Source organism: Staurois parvus, unplaced genomic scaffold (assembly GCF_062004578.1).
Source record: "Staurois parvus isolate SC_StPar_1 unplaced genomic scaffold, SC_StPar_1.0 ptg000144l, whole genome shotgun sequence".
Taxonomy (NCBI): domain Eukaryota; kingdom Metazoa; phylum Chordata; class Amphibia; order Anura; family Ranidae; genus Staurois; species Staurois parvus.
In genome coordinates, this window is record NW_028317940.1 from 1743365 (window position 1) to 1767352 (window position 23988).

The 23988-nt window shown below is 48.4% G+C and overlaps 3 protein-coding genes across 3 annotated transcripts in view; all 3 read left to right on the forward strand.

Annotated features, from left to right (window-relative positions):
- Positions 1-23988, forward strand: part of LOC149465068 (uncharacterized) — a 44932-nt gene that overhangs the window by 15313 nt on the left and 5631 nt on the right. The window contains 1 exon segment of the mRNA XM_089673794.1: positions 21785-22243. Coding sequence (XP_089529920.1) covers positions 21785-22243 — 459 coding nt within the window.
- On the forward strand, positions 11599-14123 carry LOC149465069 (gastrula zinc finger protein XlCGF53.1-like). Its single transcript, XM_089673740.1, has 3 exons — positions 11599-11688; positions 13109-13223; positions 13695-14123. The coding sequence occupies exons 2-3, from the start codon at positions 13128-13130 to the stop codon at positions 13923-13925; spliced, it is 327 nt and encodes a 108-aa protein (XP_089529866.1). The 5' UTR covers positions 11599-11688; positions 13109-13127; the 3' UTR covers positions 13926-14123.
- Positions 14141-17141, forward strand: LOC149465070 (uncharacterized). The gene is made up of 4 exons (XM_089673693.1): positions 14141-14355; positions 14436-14657; positions 14813-14948; positions 15217-17141. The coding sequence occupies exons 2-4, from the start codon at positions 14553-14555 to the stop codon at positions 16443-16445; spliced, it is 1470 nt and encodes a 489-aa protein (XP_089529819.1). The 5' UTR covers positions 14141-14355; positions 14436-14552; the 3' UTR covers positions 16446-17141.

The window sequence follows — 23988 nt, forward strand, 5'->3', positions numbered from 1 at the left end:
TGGGACGTTCGGCTGATTGGACTCCACCTGTGGGACGTTCGGCTGATTGGACTCCACCTGTGGGACGTTCGGCTGATTGGACTCCATCTGTGGGACGTTCAGCGGATTGGAGTCCACCTGTGGGACGTTCAGCGGATTGGAGTCCACCTGTGGGACGTTCAGCGGATTGGAGTCCACCTGTGGAACGTTCAGCAGATTGGAGTCCACCTGTGGGACATTCAGTTGATTGGAGTCCACCTGTGGGACATTCAGTTGATTGGAGTCCACCTGTGGGACATTCAGTGGATTGGACATTAGGAAAGGCATAAACCTGTCTATAGAAGGTCCCACAGGTAACATGTCAGAGCACAAACCAAGCCATGAAGTCCATGGAATTGTCCGTAGACCTCCGAGACAGGATTGTATGAAGGCACAGATCGGGGGAAGGGTATATTTCTGCAGCATTGAAGGTCCCAATGAGCACAGCAGCCTCCATCATCCATAAATGGAAGAAGTTTAGAACCACCAGGAATCTTCCTAGAGCCGGCCACCCGGCCAAAATGAGCTATCGAGGGAATACTTACAGTACATGGGGGGGGGGGGGGCTGGGCATACTTATGTACATGGGGGGGGGCTGGGAATACTTATGTACATGGGGGAGGGGCTGGGATACATTGTATATACCGGGAATACTTTCTGGATGCTCTGTAGATACCGGGAATACTTTCTGGATGCTCTATAGATACCGGGAATACTTTCTGGATGCTCTATAGATACCGGGAATACTTTCTGGATGCTCTGCGTATTCCGGGAATACTTTCTGGATGCTCTGCGTATACCGGGAATACTTTCTGGATGCTCTGTAGATACCGGGAATACTTTCTGGATGCTCTGTATATACCGGGAATACTTTCTGGATGCTCTGTATATACCGGGAATACTTTCTGGATGCTCTGTATATACCGGGAATACTTTCTGGATGCTCTGCATATACCAGGAATACTTTCTGGATGCTCTGCATATACCGGGAATACTTTCTGTATGCTCTGTATATACCGGGAATACTTTCTGGATGCAGTGCAATCTTCCGGCCGAAAATGATTTTTTCTTTTTTTTTTAGAGACGTGCGCAAGGATTGCCAAAACAGCTGACAGCGAATGTGTTAGTTATCAGCTGCTCAAAGGGGAGGAGCTGTATCTACCATCCACAATAAGGACCACCCACAATAAGGATCACCCATAATAAAGACCACCCATGCTTCCTATGGACTACAGTCATTCCAGACATCACAGCACCTTCATAGTTCAATGTGTTTTCTTCTTTACTCTGAGGCTCCGTTCACACTTGGCGATTTGGAATCGCGAGTGGAATGTTCGCGATACCAAATGGCGCAGTAATCGCTGTAAAAAAAAAAAGCCAATGCGCATTTGGCTGCCATTATTCTTTAATGGCAGCCCAAAGGTGATGCAATTCTGCCCCGACTGTTGCGTGACAGGACCGTGAGGCAAATCACAGCAAACCGTGCCAAGCATGAGCATTGGGCAACCAACGGGCATGGGGCAACCCATGGGCAAAACGCAAAGTCGTTCAACAGAAAATCGCAAGCGGGAATTCTTTCCAAAATGTGACTTATGCCTTTTAGCATTTTCTTTAATAAATAAATGACTTTGCGCCCTATTCACACCTGGGCGTCCTGGGAACGTGATCAGAAACGCGCATGTCCGTGTGCACATTCATGGGACACGCAAAAAACCGCACATCGCACTTGCGTTAAATCTTAAAGGCGCCCCAAACGCAACCGTCAGAAAACGGGCCAGGCTCAACGGCTCGAGTGAATGTGCTAACCAAGACTGTCGTGCAAAAACCCTCCAAAAAAGGCGCACTGTGGCACAACACGCCGTTTTCTGTTTGCTCTACAATCGTAACACCAGTAGACAAATTTCATACTGACACCCCAAACGCAACCGTCAAAAATTGGACGTGGCTCAACGGCTCGAGTGAATGGGCTACCCAAAGCTGTTGTGCGACATACAAAAAAAGAAAAAAAAAAACCGTAAAAAAAAGGCACACTTTGGCGAAACACGTTTTCTGTTTGCTCTATAATCGTAATGCCAGTAGACAAATTTGATACTGGCACCCCAAACACAACCGTCAAAAAAAGGGCATGGCTCAAGTGAATGGGCTACCCAAAGCTGTCGTGCGACAAAAAAAAGAATAAAAAGCACAAAAAAAGGCGCACTTTGGCGCAACACGACGATTTCTTTATAATCGAAATGCCAGAAGACAAATTTGATATTGGCACCTCAAACGCGACCGTCAAAAAACGGGCAAGGCTCCATGGCTCCAGTGAATGGGCTACCCAAGGCTGTCGTGCGACAAACATACCAAAAAAAGAAAAAACGCAAAAAAAGGCGCACTTTGGCACAACACGTTTTCTTTATAATCGTAATGCTTGAAGACAAATTTGATACTGGCACACCAAACGCAACCTTCAAAAAATGGGAGTGGCTCAACGGCTTAGGTGAATGGACTATCCAAAGCTGTCAAGCGAAAAACATACCAAAAAAAGAAAAAACACAAAAAAAGGTGCACTTTGGCGCAACACATTTTCTTTATAATCGTAATTCCAGTAGAGCAATTTTATACTGGCACCCTAAACGCTACTAACAGACGAGTGGTCAAAAAGCCATTCAAGGCTCAAGGCCCAAAAAAGGTGCGGGAGCTTCTTTGGCGCGTTCATCACGTGTAGGACATTGGCGTAACGTGGCGTAACGTAGCGCAACGTTTTCTATTTGAATGCTTGTTGCTTTATTATCGTGAAGCCAGTAGACAAATTTGATACTGGCACCCCAAACGCAACGAACAGACAAGCGGTCAAAAAACCATTTAAGGCTCGAGGCCCAAAAAAAGTGCGGGAGCTTCTTTGGCGCATTCATCACGTGTAGGACGTTGGCGTAATGTGGCGTAACGTAGCGCAACATTTTCTATTTGTATGCTTGTTGCTTTATTATCATGATGCCAGTAGGACAATCCCCCATCATCCTACCTTTAAATACTCCGCTTGCAAGACCCTCACAATGGCAGCGCATGTCTCCGGAATGATCCTCCCGAGCGATTGAGCCGATATTCCCGTCGAGAACTTCAGATCTTCCAAACTTCGGCCGGTCGCCAAGAATCGCAGCGTCGCCACCAGTCTCTGCTCTGCGCTAATAGCCTGCCGCATCAAGGTTTCTTTCTTTCTGATCAGAGGTTCCACCAGAGTCAACAGCAGCTCGAAGGATTCCTCTGACATGCGGAGATAGTTGCGGAAGTCGTCGGGGTCGTTGCCTTTCAAATTGTTGATTGGAGAGGCTTGTGAAGACTTTTCCCGGTTCAGATTTTTGCACCACACTCTGTGCTTTCTCTTCTTCCTCTTTTTTTTCTGCATGGCCAGGACTCCGAGCATCACCATGGCCAACGTGGACTTGCTGTGGTCGCTCATGCAAGCCATCGTTCCGATAGAGGAAGGTCTCCAGGAAAAGCGGTTGAGGTCCAAAAGACAGAAAGGATTTGTGGTTCCTTTCTACTGCTGCTGAGGCCAACTGGGACCTTTGGTTCCTTCCTATCGTGTGCTCCTAAGGTTAACTGGGACTTGTGGTTCCTATCGTGCGTTCCTAAGGTCAACTGGGACTTGTGATTCCTTCCTATCATGTGCTCTTATGGTCAACTGGGACTTGTGGTTTCTTCCTATCGTGGGCTCCTAAGGTCAACTGGGACTTGTGGTTCCTTCCTATTGTGTGCTCCTAAGGTCAACTAGGACTTGTGGTTCCTTTCTATCATGTGCTCCTAAGGTCAACTGGGACTTGTGATTCCTTCCTATCATGTGCTCTTAAAGTCGTCTGGGACTTGTGGTTCTTTTCTATCGTGCGTTCCTAAGATCAACTGGGACTTGTGGTTCCTATCGTGCGCTCCTAAGGTCAACTGGGACTTGTGGTTTCTTCCTATCGTGCGCTCCTAAGGTCAACTGGGACTTGTGGTTCCTATCGTGCGTTCCTAAGGTCAACTGGGACTTGTGGTTCCTATTGTGCGTTCCTAAGGTCAACTGGGACTTGCGGTTCCTTTCTATCCTGTGCCCCTAAGGTCAACTAGGACTTGTGGATCCTTCCTATGGTGAGCTCCTAAGGTCAACTGGGACTTGTGGTTCCTTCCTATCGTGTGCCCCTAAGGTCAACTAGGACTTGTGGTTCCTTCCTATGGTGAGCTCCTAAGGTCAACTGGAACTTGTGGTTCCTTTCTATCGTGTGCCCCTAAGGTCAACTGGGACTTGTGGTTTCTTCCTATCGTGTGCTCCTAAGGTCAACTGGGATTTGTTGTTCCATCCTACCATGTGCTGGAGCCATTGTATCGATGATGAAATGTCTGTAGAAATAGCAGTTGAATGTGCCTGGCCCAAAAGAAGGATCCTATCGTATCCTCGAGGATCGTACCGTGCATGGTTACAGTCAGAAATTGATCAAAGAAAACTAGTGAACGAAAAGCTGGATGTTCCTCCAAGAACTTCCGATACAGTGACCAGGCAGTTGATTGCGCTACCGAATGATCGTTTAAATTGTCATTTCCATTTTTCGATTAATTTTCTGACCAGCTTTAGTCTTCCCCGAGCTTTACGTATGAATACGCCTGTGTCCTCCTGGCTCCCGACCTTCTCCCATCCAGGAGGATGACACTTCCTTTGAACTCCAGGTCAATAGCCGCTAATTAAAGGACCTTCCCGGTTGTACAACGAGTGGGGTCCACAGAGTTCTCCTTCACTGGTTCCCCACCTCTGCCATCTCTCCGTCCTTCAGGAGATCTCCAGAGCGATTCCTGACGTTCAGGAACTGAGAGAGCTCCTCAGACCTTCCTGTTCCCACCACTGCAGGCCATGTAGACAAAAACCTGAAGGACCATGCTCCTCTCAGGGGGTGTGGCTAGTTGCTCAGCAAATCCTGTCCATGCCCCTATCCCTCCTCTCCTGCCTGAAGCTCTCAGGGCCATTATAAGGCCTGTGGGAGGGACAAGGGGCGGTCTTCTTGCTATGAGGGACAGACAAGAGCCTTGTGCTTTGGCCAGGCGCTGCCTGTAAATTTAAAGGGATAGCTACTCAGAGGTTGGAGGGTGCATTGACCCCTAAGGTCTGCTGGGACTTGTGGTTCCTTCCTATCACATGCTGATAAGATCTTCTTAGACTTGTTGTTCCTTCCTATTGTATGCTGCTAAAGTCTGCTGGGACTTGTGGTTTCTACCATTTTCTGCTAAGGTCTACTGAGACTTGTAGTGCCTTCCTATCATGTACTGCTAAGATCTGCTGGGACTTGTGGTTCCTCACCCGTAAGGTCTGCCTGGACTCGTGGTTCCTTCCTATCGTGTACTACTAAGTTATGCTGGGACTTGTGGTTCTCCCCTATTGTGTGCTGCTAACATCTGCTGGGACTTGTGGTTCCTCTCCCCTAAGGTGTGCAGGGACATGTGGTTCCTTCCTATAGTGTGCTGCTAAGATCTTCTGGAACTTGTGGTTCCCCTCATCTAAGGTCTGCTGGGACTTGTGGTTGCCCTCACCTAAGGTCTGCTGGGACATGTGGTTCCTTCCTATAGTGTGCTGCTCAGATTTGCTGGTACTTCTGGTTCCTCTCCCCTAAGGTCTGCTGGGACATGTGGTTCCCCTCACCTAAGGTCTGCTGGAACTTGTGGTTCCTTCCTTTAGTGTGCTGCTCAGATCTGCTGGTACTTCTGGTTCCTCTCCTCTAAGGTCTGCTGGGACATGTGGTTCCTCTCCCCTAAGGTCTGCTGAGACTTTTGGTTCCCCTCCCCTAAGGTCTGCTGGGACTTGTTGTTCCCCTCCTCTATGGTCTGCTGGGGCTTGTGATTCCCCTCCCCTAAGGTCTGCTGGGACTTGTGGTTCCACTCTCCTAAGGTCTGCTGGGACATGTGGTTCCTCTCCCCTAAGGTCTGCTGAGACTTTTGGTTCCCCTCCCCTACAGTCTGCTGGGACATGTGGATCCACTCTCCTAAGGTCTGCTGGGACATGTGGTTCCCCTCCCCTAAGGTCTGCTGAGACTTTTGGTTCCTCTCCCCTAAGGTCTGCTGGAACTTGTGGTTCCCTTCCCCTACGGTCTGCTGGGACTTGTGGTTCCCCTACCCTAACGGTTTGCTGGAACTCATGGTTCCTTCCTATAGTGTACTGCCAAGATCTGCTGGGACTTTTGTTTGTTATTGTGTTCTGCTACGGTCTTCTGGGACTTGTAGTCTCCCCTAAGGTCTGCTGGGACTTTCCCCTTGAAACGTGGATCAAGGAGGGTAGACCACCAGCAATGGTCCCTCTTCTTAATGCCACCAATCCTAGAGTCCTTTCACAGGCTCTGCAGCATAATGGAGCCTATGTACTGCAAATTAGTGGAGGCAAAGGAACCTGAGTCCTTGGATTTGCTGGGGGTGACATTGCCCTGAGCTGCCTCTCCTCATCCCTGGAAGACTGGCCCATGCAATCTTCAGGCTCAATGCCCCCAAATCAACCAAAAAAACCTTTCCCCTTGCTTGCTGTTCCCTCACAAGGGTGGTGTCTGCATAGAACACCCTGAGATACAAGAACTTCCTCTTCCACCCACTGCTCAGGCTTGCGTGCCCTGTGCAAGATGCCATGCTTTGTATGCTCCACAGGACCACAATTGCTACATTGTCACTGATGCATGCATTGTTATGGTTCAACATTCTTGTGGCCTCCTCAAAGGGTGACCATACATTGCATCTGTATCAGCAGCCACTGGTCTGGGGAAAAGAAGGCCAACTTCCTTGGGCCTGTCCTGGTGCCATACTCCCATATACAGCTGATCGGCTTGTGCTGCAGCGAATGAGCCGGGGATGTGCGACCCCCTACAATGGAAATGCTGAAATATAATAAATATACACACACACATATACAGTATATATACATATACAGATACATACATACAGTGAAGGAAATGTGTATTTGCTCCTCTGCTGATGTTGAATGTTTGCCCACTCACAAAGAAATGATCGGTCTAAAAATCGAATGTTCGGTGTATTGTAACGCTGAGAGATAGAATAGCAACAACAAATTCAGCAGAAATGCATGTCTAACAAATGATGACTGATCTGCATGTTCATGAGGGAAATAAGGATTTGATCCACTTCACAAAACATGACTTAGTACTTGGTGGCAAATCCCTTGTTGGCAATCACAGAGGTCAGACGTTTCCTGGAGTTGGCCCCCAGGTTCGCACACATCTCAGGAGGGATTTTGGCCCACTCCTCTTGCCAGATCCTCTCCAAGTCATTAAGGTTTGGTGGCTGACGTTTGGCAACTCGAACTTTCAGCTCCCTCCACAGATTTCCAATCGGATGAAGGTCTGGAGACTGGCTAGGCCACTCCAGGACCTTAATGTGCTTCTTCTTGAGCCACTCCTTTGTTGCCTTGGCCGTGTGTTTTGGATCATTGTCATGCTGGAACACCCATCCACGACCCATTTTCAGTGCCCTGGCTGAGGGAAGAAGGTTCTCACCCAAGATTTGATGGTATATTTCCCCGTCCATCGTCCCTTTCATGCGGTGCAGTTGTCCTGTCCCCTTAGCAGAAAGACACCCCCAAAGAAGAATGTTTCCACCACCATGTTTGCCAGTTGGGATGGTGTTCTTGGGGTCATAGGCCGCATTCCTCCTCCTCCAAACACAGAGAGTTGAGTTAATGCCAAAGAGCTGGATTTTGGTCTCATCTGACCACAACACTTTCATCCAGTCCTCCTTTGCATCATTCAGATGTCCAGTGGCAAACTTCAGGCGGGCCTGGACATGTGCTTTCTTGAGCAGAGGGACCTTGCGGGCACTGCAGGATTTCAGTCCTTGTCGGCGTAGTGTGTTACCAATTGTTTTCTTGGTGAGATCCACGAAGTGAGATCTTGCATGGTGCACCAGACCTAGGGAGACAGACACTTGTTTTGTGTTTCTTCCATTTGTGAATGATTGCACCAACTGTTGTCACCTTCTCACCAAGCTGCTTGGCGATAGTTTGGTAGCCCAGTCCAGCCTTGTGTAGGTCTACAATCTTGTCCCTGACATCCTTGGACAGCTCTTTGCCATGGTGGAGAGTTTGGAATCTGATGGTTTGATTGCTCCTGTGGACAGGTGTCTTTTATACAGGTAAGAAAATGAGATTAGCAGCACTCCCTTTAAGAGACTACTTCTAATCTTAGCTTGTTACCTGTATGAAAGACACCTGGTAGCCAGAAATCCTGCTGAATGATAGGGGATCAAATCCTTATTTTCCTCATGAACATGCAGATCAGTCATCATTTGTTAGACATGCATTTTTGCTGAATTTGTTGTTGCTATTCTGTCTCTCAGTGTTACAATACACCGAACATTCGATTTTAGACCGATCATTTCTTTGTGAGTGGGCGAACATTCAACATCAGCAGGGGAGCAAATATGCATTTCCTTCACTGTAGGTACTCGGTAATGATCCTCTGGTGCATGCTGCAGCATAGCAAAGTTGAGTTCCACCCAGTGGACATGTCACAGATCAGGTGGAATTCCTGCTGACGTTTACCCAGCCAAACACAGGCTGGATAGGACCACCTGAACTGGCTAAAAACTCTTCTTGAATGCTTTGGAAGAGCTTGCAAACCTTGGTACCCATCCAGGAACCACTACACCACCAGACTGAAGACATGTGTCAGGCAAAGCATGCGTGTCAACTTTCCCTGCCGGAGGGCGGACATCAGGTTGGTGCCATTGTCACACACTACCATTCCTGGCACAAGTTGCCATGAGGATAATCACCTCTGAGCTTGACTCTGAAGAGCTGAAAGAATCTCTACCCCAGTGTGGTTCCTGTCCCTTTGGGTATGGACATGCAGTACTGCATGATATCTTTTAGCCTGAGTGGTTGCATAGCTATTTGAAAACTTAAAGGGGACTGATGGTTCAGAGGACAACTCGGAAGAGGACATTGATGAGAAAGATGAGAAGGAGGTGGACGTGGAGCGGACAGGAACCACCACCACCAGCTGTAAGGACAGAAGACGGTAGAACAAGCTCCAGCATTGAGCCCTGTAATGCATCCTTTCTGGCTGCCAGCCGAGCTACCAACTAGGCCATGAATGGTGCATAGCCTGATGCCTGAACTTACTAGACCACGTGTCTGTGGTCATGTGGACCTTGCTGCTGACCATGTTGTCCAACAACATAGAAGCATTGCCTTCCACATGCAGGAGATGGGTAGGGATAGCCTTACAGGTGGAGAAATGGTGTCCAGGAACCTTCTCTATCTGTTGTGGGCATGGTGTATAGTGGGGGTAGAAGTGGAGCAGTAGAAGGAGGAGTGAGGCATTTTACGTGACATGTAGGTTTCTGATGCTCTTCCCAACAACGTGCATAGTAGGAGGCCACTGTCTTTTCCTGCATGTGATACCCAAATGGACAACCTTCTTGCTACATTTGAACTGCTGGAGGCAGAGACTGCAAAACAAAGTGGTGTGGTCTGCTGCAAAAAAAGGCCTACACAGCTGAGCTCTGGGGAGCAAACTGGGGGACAGCTGTGCCCTGCACCCATGGAGCTCTGCCATCTGCTGGGATAGAGTGGCTGCTCCCTCCACTTCTCTTCCAGCTGCCCCTGGATGACATCCTGCCTCATTGAGATTGTGCCTCTTCCTCACGTTCTCTCTCTGCTCTATCGGGCAACCAGGTGCAGTCAGAGACCTCATCATCACTCCTCCCCCCTGCCCATGAAGCAAACCTGCCAATTGGTTGTCCATGACTGGTGTGCCCCTACTCTAGTCTCCCGTAACTCTCCTCCTCAACCTCACAGCCAACATCAGAGCCAATTAATTGCTGCACGTCCTCATGCTATGCTCAAATATTTTCATTGACCCCTCTGTGCTGGCTGGTGGGGCAATGGCAGGAATAGCTGTAGATGAGGAGTCAGAATATGCCACTTTGGCAGCTGCAGTGAACTTGGATCTCATTTGAAGAAGATAGGAGACAATAAGCATGAGGACGCCTTGGCTTGCCCCTCCATTACCTCCTCTGTGTGCTGTGGCTGTAAAGCACATCCTGCTTCCCAAAAAAAAGGCAAACATGTCCTGCCTGCAGATGATAGACCATGTCCACAACCAACACATTGGCCTGTAGACACAGAGGCTGCTCAATCCCTCAAAGCTGGAAGGGAACCTCTGCCTCTTCTTGCTGGCCTCCCCAACATGATGTGGGCCTTGTTCAGTGATGTTATTGGCAGCTAATGGAAGTGCTGTAGGGTGACAGTGAGGAGTGGTGCTGGGATGCACTGTGATGTGTGGTGCTTGGGTGTACACAACAAACCAGCACCTCAAACATATTTGGTGCTCTGATGCAAATGAAGGGCATCTATTGTGGTGACACCAACAGATTCACACTGCTGTTGCAGAAGTTAACCCCTTTAAACAGATCTCACCTGTTCCTGACTCACACTAAGTCCACCAACACACTGAAAACAATCTGCTGGGATGGCACCCTTTTATAGGGTGTGGGCTACAACTTCATTGTGAACCAACAGTGGCCAAAGTGACCAGAGGTCAGTTGCAGGACCTTGGCCAATTATTTCTGAAGCAATACTGAACGTCTGTAAAGTTTGGATCTTGTCTGAACATCCGAAACAAGGAAAGGTCCAACTTTCTGCTCATCTCTAGAAAACAACTAGGAATTTGGGTCTCCATTGACCCAAGCCTAAAGCTCATCCCTACTCATTTAGTGGTCATGCATCCCTGTTGCTGCTGCTTCTCCTGTTGCACTATATCTGAAGCCAAGCCATCTGAGCTACTCAGATACTGGAGTTTCATCATTCGGGAGATGTCTCCAGAATCAGATCTCAGGTCGGTAGGGTGGCCACCTCTTCTCTTTAAAACTGGACACATATTAATTACAAAGGTTTTGTGATTGATTAAGGTGGTCATTAAACTCACTTAGTGCCTTCTCTGCATTCAATTAGCCTCATAACCCGTGTGATTAATGTGTGTTCACTTTTAAAGGGATGAGGTGGCAACTCTACAGGTCGGTATGGGCAGCCATAGTTGGAATTGCTCCTAGGTGGCCCATGAAGTTCCACCTCCACATATGGGTTCTGGTTCCTGGCATTGTGGACATGGCTACCTTAGGCATCATATTTTCTGCTGCTGCATCCTTCCCTTGAAGGACCCCAGCACTCCAACACCAGGCTAATCCTCCACCATCACATCCTGGAGTTAACAAGCCATTTCTACCCTTTCTACTGAGGTTTATTGCATCCATGTTCCAGATTTGAGGCATGTTAAAAAAGAAGGGTTGATTTCCCGACTCTTCGGGGGGTATGACGCCCCCATCAGATTAGCCTGGATTCTCTGCAGTAGAGGTGGATGGCTTGATGCTGGATACATCTGATGCGGACAGTGAGGAAATTCCCCACATCACCCATTCCATCCCCGCCAGAGTCTTCCTGGGATCACTGAGGACATCTCATGGCTTGCCAAGCCACGCTTCACACTACGAGATAACTTGGGGCTGCAGTTCCTCTGAGCTCCAAAAGGTGGGGATCTCACTTCTACCCAGACAGGAAGTCACTATGGAAGACAGGAAGTGATGTCAGGTATAAATAAGAAATTCTAGGTGAGAGCTGAGTCTGGAGGAAGTAGAGAGGAGACATTGCTGGAAGTGGCAGCAGAGGAGGTAATAAGATCTGATTTTATATTTACACCCAGTAACCCCCTGTCATGTCCATCCTCTTCCTCCACCATCACGTCCATTCTCTTCCTCCTCCATTACGTCCGTCCTCTTCCTCCAGCGTCACGCCCGTCCTCTTTCTCCACCGTCACGCCCGCCCCCTTCCTCCACCGTCACGCCCGCCCCCTTCCTCCACCGTCATGCCCGCCCCCTTCCTCCACCGTCACGCCCATCCTCTTCCTCCAATCGTCACGTTCGTCCTCTTCCTCCAATCGTCACGTTCGTCCTCTTCCTCCAATCGTCACGTCCGTCCTCTTCCTCCAATCGTCACGCCCGTCCTCTTCCTCCAATCGTCACGCCCGTCCTCTTCCTCCAATCGTCACGCCCGTCGTCTTGCTCCACGGTCACGCCCGTCGTCTTGCTCCACGGTCACGCCCGTCGTCTTGCTCCACGGTCACGCCCGTCGTCTTGCTCCACGGTCACCCCAGTCCTCTTCCTCCACGGTCACGCCCGTCATCTTGCTCCACGGTCACGCCCGTCGTCTTGCTCCACGGTCACGTCCGTCCTCTTCCTCCAATCGTCACGCCCGTCCTCTTCCTCCAATCGTCACGTTCGTCCTCTTCCTCCAATCGTCACGTTCGTCCTCTTCCTCCAATCGTCACGTCCGTCCTCTTCCTCCAATCGTCACGCCCGTCCTCTTCCTCCAATCGTCACGCCCGTTCTCTTCCTCCAATCGTCACGCCCGTTCTCTTCCTCCAATCGTCACGCCCGTCCTCTTCCTCCAATCGTCACGCCCGTCCTCTTCCTCCAATCGTCACGCCCGTCGTCTTGCTCCACGGTCACGCCCGTCGTCTTGCTCCACGGTCACGCCCGTCGTCTTGCTCCACGGTCACGCCCGTCGTCTTGCTCCACGGTCACGCCCGTCGTCTTGCTCCACGGTCACCCCAGTCCTCTTCCTCCACGGTCACGCCCGTCATCTTGCTCCACGGTCACGCCCGTCGTCTTGCTCCACGGTCACGTCTGTCCTCTTCCTCCATCGTCACGTCTGTCCTCTTCCTCCATGGTCACGCCAGTCGTCATCCTCCACGGTCACGCCCGTCCTCTTCCTCCATAGTCACTGTGATGTCTTTTATCTCCAGCAGATAACTTTTGTTTTTTTCCTCTTTCTTCCTCAATCAAAGCTTAAAATTAAAAGATCTAAAACTAAGAAAAAATAGTTCAGAGATAAAACAGAATGTGTTATTTCTGATCAGGGAGGTTGGATAAAGCATAACGTGTGCTGGGGCAAGAAACACGACAGACACAAAGAAATTTAACCTACATGTGCCAGTTCCCACTGGGGGCAACCCAGCTATTAACCCCTTATATCCCCATCCTAATATTGTACAACCAACACAGTCCAGGTAACTCTCCCCTATCATTCTAGAGAAACCCACCTAGGTCACATGACCACATCAATGAGGATGGAGGAGGACCGGAGTCACATGACTGAGAGGATTCTAAACCTCACCCTGGAGATCATCTACCTGCTGACCGGAGAGGTGAGGAGGATTCTGGGAGGTCACATGACATCACCCTCATCTCTATTAATAAAACACAGACCTGACCGGAGAGGTGAGGAGGATTCTGGGAGGTCACATGACATCACTCTCATCTCTATTAACAAAACACAGACCTGACCGGAGAGGTGAGGAGGATTCTGGGAGGTCACATGACATCACTCTCATCTCTATTAATAAAACACAGACCTGATCGGAGAGGTGAGGAGGATTCTGGGAGGTCACATCACATCACTCTCATCTCTATTAATAAAACACAGACCTGACCGGAGAGGTGAGGAGGATTCTGGGAGGTCACATGACGTCACTCTCATCTCTATTAACAAAACACAGACCTGACCGGAGAGGTGAGGAGGATTCTGGGAGGTCACATGACATCACACAGACCTGACTGGAGAGGTGAGGAGGATTCTGGGAGTCTAACATGATATTCCTATTGGTTCCTCAATACAGAGATTTCCTCCTCTGAAGTCAGGTGATCATATGACCATCACAGTGCCTCCATGTGACTCCCTAAACCCTGAGAGACACAACATGCAGAAGATTCTAGAAGTCACCAAGAAGATGATGGAGCTGCTGACAGGAGAGGTGAGCGGTGCTGGGAATTCTGGGACATTCTCCAGTAACAGACAAGGGATGTGTCTGGATGGTGACTGTATCATTGTGTGTGTCAGGTTCCTATAAGGTGTCAGGGTGTCACTGTCTATTTCTCCATGGAGGAGTGGGAGTATTTAGAAGGACACAAGGACCTCTACAAGGACGTCATGATGGACAATCAGCCGCCCCTCACATCACCGGGTAAGAGGAGACTTTATTGGAAAGGAGAGAGCAGTACGGAGGATCCACCTAGATCCCCCATCATCTGATAAACACATAGAAACAATGGATTCAGTCAATGTGTGTGTTTCCTACAGATGGAGCCAGTCATGGGAACCCACCAGAGAGATGTCCCCATCCTCTGTATTCCCAGGATTCCACACAGGAAGGTCTCACCACCCCTCACCATCATCAGGTAGATGGATCCAGTCATGGGAACCCACCAGAGAGATGTCCCCGTCTTCTGTATTCCCGGGATTCCACACAGGAAGATCACGACTATGGAAAACTGTATCAGGTAGCTAATCAACACTAATTGGTAGTTGTGATTATAATTCACCCATATGTGTTACAGCAAATGTTTTATTATATATTTAGAGTGGAAACATCGGCGAATATATTATTGTTGTTAAAGAAGAGTATAAAGTGGAGGATGATGAGTATGGTGTTTTGAAGGAACTTTCTGAAGAGCACAAAGATCTCTTTAACAACAATATGATGGAACCACCTCATACCAGGAACCCCCCAGAGAGATGTCCCCATCCTCTGTATTCCCGGGATTCCACACAGGAAGATCACACCATCCCTCACCATCATCAGGTAGGTGGAGTTGAGGGTCGGGAACATAAAGTGATGGAACACTCTGACATGTGGAGACGATGTGTGGACTCTACAAGATGAGATGTTCTATGTGATCTCACATTATAAATCCTTCTATGTTACAGATGTTATTTTCTGCCATTCTGTTGGTTTAGGGTGAAGATCTGATGAACATGAAAGTTGAGGGTGAAGTAGAAGAGACGTATGTGAGGGATGATCAGCAATATACGGAGGAGGCTGGAATGAGGAGGACATTCATAGAGGAGGACACTCCTACAGAGATCAGCACAGGTGACCAGAATATATTCTTCTCTTATCTCTGCTCTGTTACCGCCCCCCCCCCCCAGCCCCCATTGGTTCCTGCTTCTCTGACAAGGAGGTGTAAATGTAGAAGTGATCTGGGAGGACCAAAGGCCCTTTGAAGAAGGGAGGAGTCCCAGCTGGTTGGGACATCCACAGAGAACATCTGCTCCCCCCTATCTCCCTGATCCAGATGGAATCTTGATGGAAGTGAACTAACGCTCTCCTAACTATTGATGATGTTTTTCTATTTTTCCAGGACCCGCCATGGAGAAACCCTCAAAGGATCGTCTCACTTTATCTCCAGGTTGTAAAATGGAAGATGAGGACATACCAGGAGATTGTGCCGGAGAAAAGACAATGAGCTCCACTATGGATGGTGGACTTTCCAGTGTGGAGAGACCATGGAATCCCTCTTACTCTGAGCAACCTCGTACTGTGGGGGATGGGGATGAAATTAAAGGGGAAAAGGAATTTTCCTGCCCTGAGTGCGGGGAAAGTTTTAGTTCTGAACTAAGTCTTTCTGTACATCAGAGATATCACACAGAGGAAAATCTTAATACCTGTTCTGAGTGCGGGAAATGTTTTCCAAGTAAATCAGAACTGGCCAGACATCATAGAATTCACACCGGGGAGAAGCCGTATTCCTGTTCCTTATGCTGGAAATTTTTTTCACAGAGGGCCCATCTATTTACACACCAGAGATTGCACACTGGTGAAAAGCCGTATTCCTGCCATGAGTGTGGGAAATGTTTCGCAGCTAAGGCCAATTTTTTGAGACATCAGAGATCCCACACAGGGGAGAAGCCATATTTTTGTTCTGAGTGCGGGAAATGTTTTCTCCATAAATCAGACCTGGCCAGACATTACAGATCTCACACGGGGGAGAAGCCGTATTCCTGTCCTGAGTGTGGGAAATTTTTTTCAAACAGGAACCATCTAATTAGACATCAGAAATTGCACACGGGTGTAAAGCCATATTGCTGTCATGAGTGTGGGAAATGTTTTTCAGAGAAGGCCAATTTCCTGAGACATCAAAGATCTCACACGGGGGAGAAACCTTATTCCTGCCCTGAGTGCGGGAAATGTTTTCCCAATAAATCAGAACTGGGTAGACATCATAGATCTCACACGGGGGAGAAGCCGTATTCTTGTCCTGAGTGCGGGAAAATATTTTCACAGAAGACCCATCTATCTACACACCAAAGATTGCACACTGGTGAAAAGCCATATTCCTGCCATGAGTGTGGGAAATGTTTTACAAACAAGGCCACTTTGTTGAGACATCAGAGATCTTGCATGGGGGAGAAGCCGTATTCCTGCCCTGAGTGCGGGAAATGTTATGCACAAAAATCAGACCTTGTTAAACATCTAAGATCTCACACGGGGGAGAAACCTTATTCCTGTTCTAAGTGCGAAAAATGTTTTTCACAGAAGTCCCATCTTTACAGACATCAGCGAACCCACACAACCCTTGAGGTGTCCTGAGTGCGGGAAATGTCTTCTATATGGATATGTTGCCGTACATCAGAGATCTCACACTGGGAAGAAGGGAAGGAGCACACCTTGATATACACCTGAGAAAACACGTGGCTGAGCGCTCCTCTGATCTTTATCATGGAAGAAACACTTTATAAGGAGATCAGAGATCACTAAAGACTTCAAAGTTGTGTCTGGCTTCCTCTGCTAGGAGGGGGGGGTCACTGCTGGTTGGGTCCCTCTAGCCGTGTAGTCTGATCTCTTCTGACCTTCAGCAGAAGCTTCCATGGAGGACATCATGGTGAGAGAGAAGGAGGGGGGGGAGGGTCACTGCTGGTTGGGTCCCTCTAGCAGTGTAGTCTGATCTCCCCTGACCCTCAGCAAAAGCTTCCATGGAGGACATCATGGTGAGGGAGGAGCTAGATATTGCTTGTGGATGAAGAGAAGGGGAGATCAGGCTACATAACAGGACTTACCATTTCAGTGTAGTAGCTATCAGCCATCACCAACAGCGTCACTTGCTTTCAGAGTGCCACCTGCTGGCTGAAAGTGGAACGTGAAATTTTAAGATGTAACACTTCCTTTTTACGATAAAAATGGAAATTAATTATCGTATATTTTATAGTATACAAGAAATTAAGTTAATTTATGTTCTTAAACTCGTGATATTCTCTGTAAGTTGGTTGATAAAAGTCTTCCTTCATATTTGTGTGATGAAATGTTCTTCTCCTTTATTCCTTCCTCTAACCCTACAAGTACGGCCCATCCTGTAGGTTTTAGTCTCCATCTTGTGTCTTACTAGTTTGGTGTTCCCAGCTTGTCCTTGTTGGAACAGCCGACTCTCCCCCTTCTTATAGACCTCAGGATGTCTGTAGTATACTCCAATGATAAGTCCATCAGTCCATAGACCCATCTATCATTCCTCCCGTAATTCCTCCTCCACACCATCACCACCTCCAACCACAAGATCATCTTTCTTCCTCACTTTCACATCACATCTAACATAGAGAAACCCCCCTCCATCTTTTCTATGTCCCGTGTCCCTCTAAACAAGAGGATCAGCATGAATACAAACAGCCCAGTCTTGGGAGGAACAAAGCCGTGTTTCTGGAACACCAACTCCATTCTCATCACTGAAACCATCAACATCTCCCATTCTGCTCGGCAGGTCACTCGCTCGGTTACTAGATGACTGCCTCGACTTTGTGTGTCTCTGTCCTGATTTTAATGATTTGCCTCTGACCTAACAGTGTGGGTGTGTGTCTGACCGGACGTTGTGTGTGTATCTTCACATATGAGTTGCACCTATGTGTCTTCAAAGAGCTGAGTTCTGTTATATCAAACTCATAGTTTCTAATTTTTACAGACTCTTTCATTAGTAACTCGGTACCACTACGCAAGGCCAATGTGGTGCTTATAATTAAAAAGGGATCATATTCTTTACCAAGTAACTACAAGCTGGTTAGTATAACTTCTATAGGTGGGAAGATACCTGAGAGTTTTATAAAAGACCTCAAAGACGTCTGTAGTATACTCCAATGATAAGTCCATCAGTCCATAGACCCATCTAATATTCCTCCTGTAATTCCTCCTCCGCACCATCACCTTGTTGGAGCAGCCGACTCTCCCTCTTCTCATAGACCTCAGGACGTCTGTAGTATACTCCAATGTAAAGTCCATCAGTCCATAGACCCATCTAATATTCCTCCCGTAATTCCTCCTCCGTACCATCACCTTGTTGGAACAGCCGACTCTCCCCCTTCTCATGGACCTCAGGACGTCTGTAGTATACTCCAATGAAAAGTCCATCAGTCCATAGACCCATCTACCATTCCTCCCGTAATTCCTCCTCCGCACCATCACCTTGTTGGAACAGCCGACTCTCCCCCTTCTCATAGACTTCAGGACGTCTGTAGTATACTCCAATGATAAGTCCATCAGTCCATAGACCCATCTATCATTCCTCTCGTAATTCCTCCGCACCATCACCTTGTTGGAACAGCCGACTCTCCCCCTTCTCATAGACCTCAGGACGTCTATAGTATACTCCAATGATAAGTCCATCAGTCCATAGACCCATCTATCATTCCTCCCGTAATTCCTCCTCCACACCATCACCACCTCCAACCACAAGATCATCTTTCTTCCTCACTTTCACATCACATCTAACATAGAGAAACCCCCCTCCATCTTTTCTATGTCCCGTGTCCCTCTAAACAAGAGGATCAGCATGAATACAAACAGCCCAGTTTTGGGAGGAGCCAAGCCGTGTCTGGAACACCAACTCCATTCTCATCACTGAAGCCATCAACATCTCCCATTCTGCTCGGCAGGTTGGTGACAATTGTATACTGAAAATGATTACTATTTTTCAACATAATATTGTTTTTAAACTTTATTTGTAATTGATGGATTTCATTGGTTTATCCTTCTGGTGGGAACATGCAAAAGTCCCAGAACTCCACCTTGCTTGGAACAGGCTCCATACTAATCACCCTGTTATCTATTCAGGCTGCTCAATTTTTTAAGGTATTGATGTTGGACAAACTCTAACCCTTGATCAATCACCTCTGGAGGTGTCTCCTCTCCTGCTATGAGGGGTTTTTGCCTACTGAGGTGGCCACAGGTTATATGGCCCAGTCTGTTCTGATGCCTGGGTCAGGGTTTTGGATTTCGAACATCAGTGCATCACACCAATTACAAGTCCAAACACTGCATGACTGCGGGATCTGACTCTAGGGGGGTTCTGTACAACCAGGAGGTGCTGTTGTGTATCTGCTCACACGGGGTAATATCCATCTCCCTGTGATTAATACTTTGGGTTTTACTGGAGAAGAAGCAGTCATGGATGGTTGTCTGTGGAAAATAATGGTGCTGGCTGTCAATTTTCTGGTCAAAATAATGACAAATGGACACTTGCCACTGTGGTGTAGAGCAGACCACAAACAAAGGGTGCATTAGCAGTCCAGGGAAAGAAATGGCTGCTAAGTATCCTTGAGAAGGAGAAGGCTGCGTTAAGAGTCAAGAGAATTGGCAATCTTCAGAAGTAGGAGAAGTACACATTAGTAAGCCCCACAAACAAGGATGATACTGTATGCACCCTTGAAGAGTAGGAGGAAAAAAAGGTCACTTTAGGAGTCCAAATGGTTGGTGACTATCATTGAACTAGGCGATAGCATTTTCCACCTCCATTTACTGCTTCCTGCCCCTTCCCCCCGCATTGTGGAAGAGTAGACAGCCTACGGCCAAAGGTTTTCCCCCTGCAGCTATGCATTCAGTACGGTAGAACTGTACACCATCAGGAAATGTGGCAAATAGGTTGTCAGAGATCACATCTTCAAACTGTGGCATGTGGGCTTCCTCTGGGATGGCAGTGGTGGATCCGTCAGATTTTCTCCATCTAACAGGTAGGGGGGAGATGCCCCCCACCAAATTCTCTCTCGTTTCCACCAGCACCATAATATTTTTTTTTCTCACCTCCAGCACTCCAGCCCTCCTCCTTACTTCTGGCACCCGAACCCTTCTTATTTCCAGCACCCCAACCCTCCTCCTTACCACCGTAAACTCCAACCTTCCCTCCGGCACCACAACCATCCTCCTTACCTCCAGCACCCCAGCCCTCCTCACCTCCAGCACTCTAACTATCCTCCTCACCTCCAGCACTCCATACCTCTGGCATCCCAACCCTCCTTACCTCCGGCATTGCAACCCTCCTCCTTACCTTCAGCACTCCAACCCTCCTCCTTACCTCCAGCACTCCAACCCTCCTCCTTACCTCCAGCATCCGAGTCCTCCTCTTTACCTCCAGCACCCAATCCTCTTCCTCACCTCCAGTACTCTAACCCTCCTCCATACCTCTGGCATCCCAACCCTCCTTACCTCTGGCACTCCAACCCTCCTCCTTACCTCCAGCACCCCAATCCTCCTCCTTACCTCCAGCACTCCAACCCTCCCCCTCAACTCCAGCACCCCAGTCCTCCTTACCTCCAGCACTCCAACCATCCCCCTCACCTCCAGCACCCCAATCCTCCTCCTTACCTCCAACCCTCCTCCTCTACTCCAGCACCCCAATCCTCCTCCTTACCTCCAGCACTCCAACCCTCCTCCTCAACTCCAGCACCCCAACACTTCTCCTCACCACCAGCAATATAACCTTCCTCCTTACCTCCAGCACTCCAAGCCTCCTCATTACCTCCAGCACCCCAACCCTCCTTACCTCTGGCACTCCAACCCGCCTCACCTCCAGCACCCCAATCCTCCTCCTCAACTCCAGCACCCCAACCCTTCTCCTCACTGCCAGCAATCTAACCTCATATTTCTCCTTCTCTGCCTCATGACATTCTACATGCCAGTGAAGAGCCTTTTTTGCAAAATATGCATATGGGCTTCCTCTGGGATGGCAGTGGTGGATCCATCAGATTTTCTCCATGTAACAGGTAGGGGGGAGATGCCTTCCACCAAATTCCTTCTTGTTACCACCAGCACCATAATTTTTTTCTCACCTCCAGCACTCCAACCCTCCTCCTTACTTCTGGTTCCCCAACTGTCCTTACCTCCGTAACCCCAACCTTCCTCCTTTCCCCCCGTCACCCCAACCATCCTCCTTACCTCTGGCACCCCAACCATCGTCACCTCCAGCACTCTAACCATCCGCCTTACCTTCGGCATTGCAACCCTCCTTATTTCCGGCACTCCAACCTTCCTCCTTACCTCCAGCACTCCAAGCCTCCTCCTTACCTCCAGCACCCCAACCCTCCTTACCACTGGCACTCCAACCCTCCTCATCTCCAGCACCCCAACCCTTCTCACCGCCAGCAATATAACCTCATATTAATCTTCCTCTGCCTCATGACATTCTACATGCTGGTGAAGAGCCTTCTTTGCAAAATATGCATATTGGCTTCCTCTGGGATGCTAGTGGTGGATCCATCAGATTTTCTTCATGTAACAGGTAGGGGGGAGATGTTTCCCTCCAAATTCCTTCTCATTACCACCAGCATCACAATAATAGTGGCTTGCTTATATCCTTCTGGGCAAATAATGGCAACTGATTACCTGACACTGTGGTGTGTTACGGGTCACTGAAAAAGTGGTGTTTGGCAAAGCTGGTATGAAGACACAAAGCATTGCATTCATTTGGGAATTTTTTTTCCTTCTGCATCAGCAGCATTGCAGAGTAGCCCTGGAGATAGCAATGAAAAATGTCCAGCATATCCTCAGAAAATTGGGAATATGATGGACTTAGCTGAAGAGAAGGTGGCAAAAAAGTGTGTGATAGCAGGAAGGGAACACTGATCACCCAGGAGAACCTTCTCATCACTGGCGATACCCTACTCATCACCCAGGAGACCTTATCACCCAGAAGACTCTATTCATCACCCAGGAGACAATATTCATCACACGGGAGACCCTACTCATCACCCAGGAGACTCTATTCATCACCCAGGAGCACCTTCTCATCACTGGCGATACCCTACTCATCACCCAGGAGACCTTACTTATCACCCAGAAGACTCTATTCATCACCCAGGAGACAATATTCATCACACAGGAGACCCTACTCATCACCCAGGAGACCTTACTTATCCAGAAGACTCTATTCATCACCCAGGAGAACCTTCTCATCACTGGTGATACCCGACTCATCACGCAGGAGACCTTACTTATCACCCAGAAGACTCTATTCATCTTCCAGGAGACAATATTCATCATACAGGAGACCCTACTCATCATGTGGGAGACCTTTCTCCTTCATTTAGAACATTTGACATCCAGCAGAGCTCTGTCATGTAAGATTTGTTATCAGGGTAAGATCGTGTAGGCGGGCATTCGAGTTTTTTTTTTTCCAGGGGTTGTTGGGCCTTGTTCTTTGTGATTGATGTGGATCTACATCCCTGGACAGCTTGACTGATAATGAATGTACATCCACAAACCCCCTCAACCATTGGGACAAGGTCCTCATCAACGTTGGGACAAAATGTTTTGCCAGTAGGGTCACCCTCTAGCGAAATACCCCCCTATGTTGTGAGCATGTGATATGTCATAGTTAAGGGGGGGGGGGCATGTAGTTCATAATCAAACCTGCAACACTGTCTCTCCAGAAGACTGGAGTTGAATTTTCTGAGAAGAATTCAGGGTTCTCAAAGCTTACTTGTAAATATCTGCTCTGTACACTGCTCACAGTTCACCAAGGAATAGTTGGGAATCTATTGGGCTCAAAAAGAGACCGTTTCCTCCCAAATGAGACGCAGGCTTCCCTCTTTGTATCCTCTGCCAGCAAAGGTTGAAGAATGCCATATATGCATCCTTGGCCTGGAAGGAGAAAAAGGCCTTCATGGTGGAAGTGTTGGAACCGGTTGCTTTGGTGGGCACAAGTTAGACCTCCCAAAACCAGATGCATGCTGACTTCTCTCTCTGACCTCCACGTATTGGTCTTTGTGACTTGTTACTCTATATCATGCTTCCAGGCCGAACTTCCAGGCCCACTCTATATCATGCTTCCAGGCCGGGGCCTATGGCAGGGGTGTCCACACTATGGCCCTCCAGGTGTTGAGGAACTGCAAGTCCCATGAGGCCTTGCAAAACTCTGACATCCACAGGCAAGACACCCAGAGGCAGAGGTGTGATGGGACTTGTAGTACTTCAACAGCTGGAGGGCCATAGTTTGGACACCCCTAGCCTATGGTCTCCACTATATCCTTCCCCTTCAAGATCCTCCTCCTATAATTGGCTAATCCTCCACCATCACATCCTGGGATTCAGGAGCCTTTTCCACCTTTTCCTCTCTGCTACGGTTCTTTCTGTCCATGTGGTGCGGTGGGACATGCTGAAATAGGAATGCTTGCTGCTGGGTACATCTGATGAGGAGGGTGGTGGGAGACCAACATCACCAATTCCACCACTACCGGAGTCTTCTTTGGTGAATGGGGGCATCACTGGGCTCGCAAAGCCACAAGAGAAGGTTTTCATCAAGGTAGATAAGTTTTTGAAAGCAAATTTTTCCGTAGTGCCAGACAATGAAAAATTAGAGATTAATCAGGAATAAACCTGTAATCAGTTTTGCTGCAAAGCCAAAGGAACCAAAATCCCTCCACTCATCCCGATCAGTCATATATTTCTGTCCCCCTTGGTGGGAGTGGAGGTGACCCCTCTATGAGGACATACAGTCCATACACACCCAGCACAAGGCCGGGGTCACACTACCAGACACTTCTCGGGGCTGCAGTTCCTCTGAGCTCCACAAGGTGGTGATCTCACTTCTACCCAGACAGGAAGTCTTTATGGAAGACAAGAAGTGATGTCAGGTATAAATACGAAATTCTAGGTGAGATGGGAAGATGTAGAGAGGAGACATTGCTGGAAGTGGCAACAGAGGAGGTAATAGGATCTGATTTTATATTTACACCTAGTAACCCCCTGTCACGCCCGTCCTCTTCCTCCATCGTCACGCCCGTCCTCTTCCTCCACCGTCACATCTGTCCTCTTCCTTCACCATCATGTCCATTCTCTTCATCACCATGTCCGTCTGCTTCCTCCATTGTCTCATCCGTCC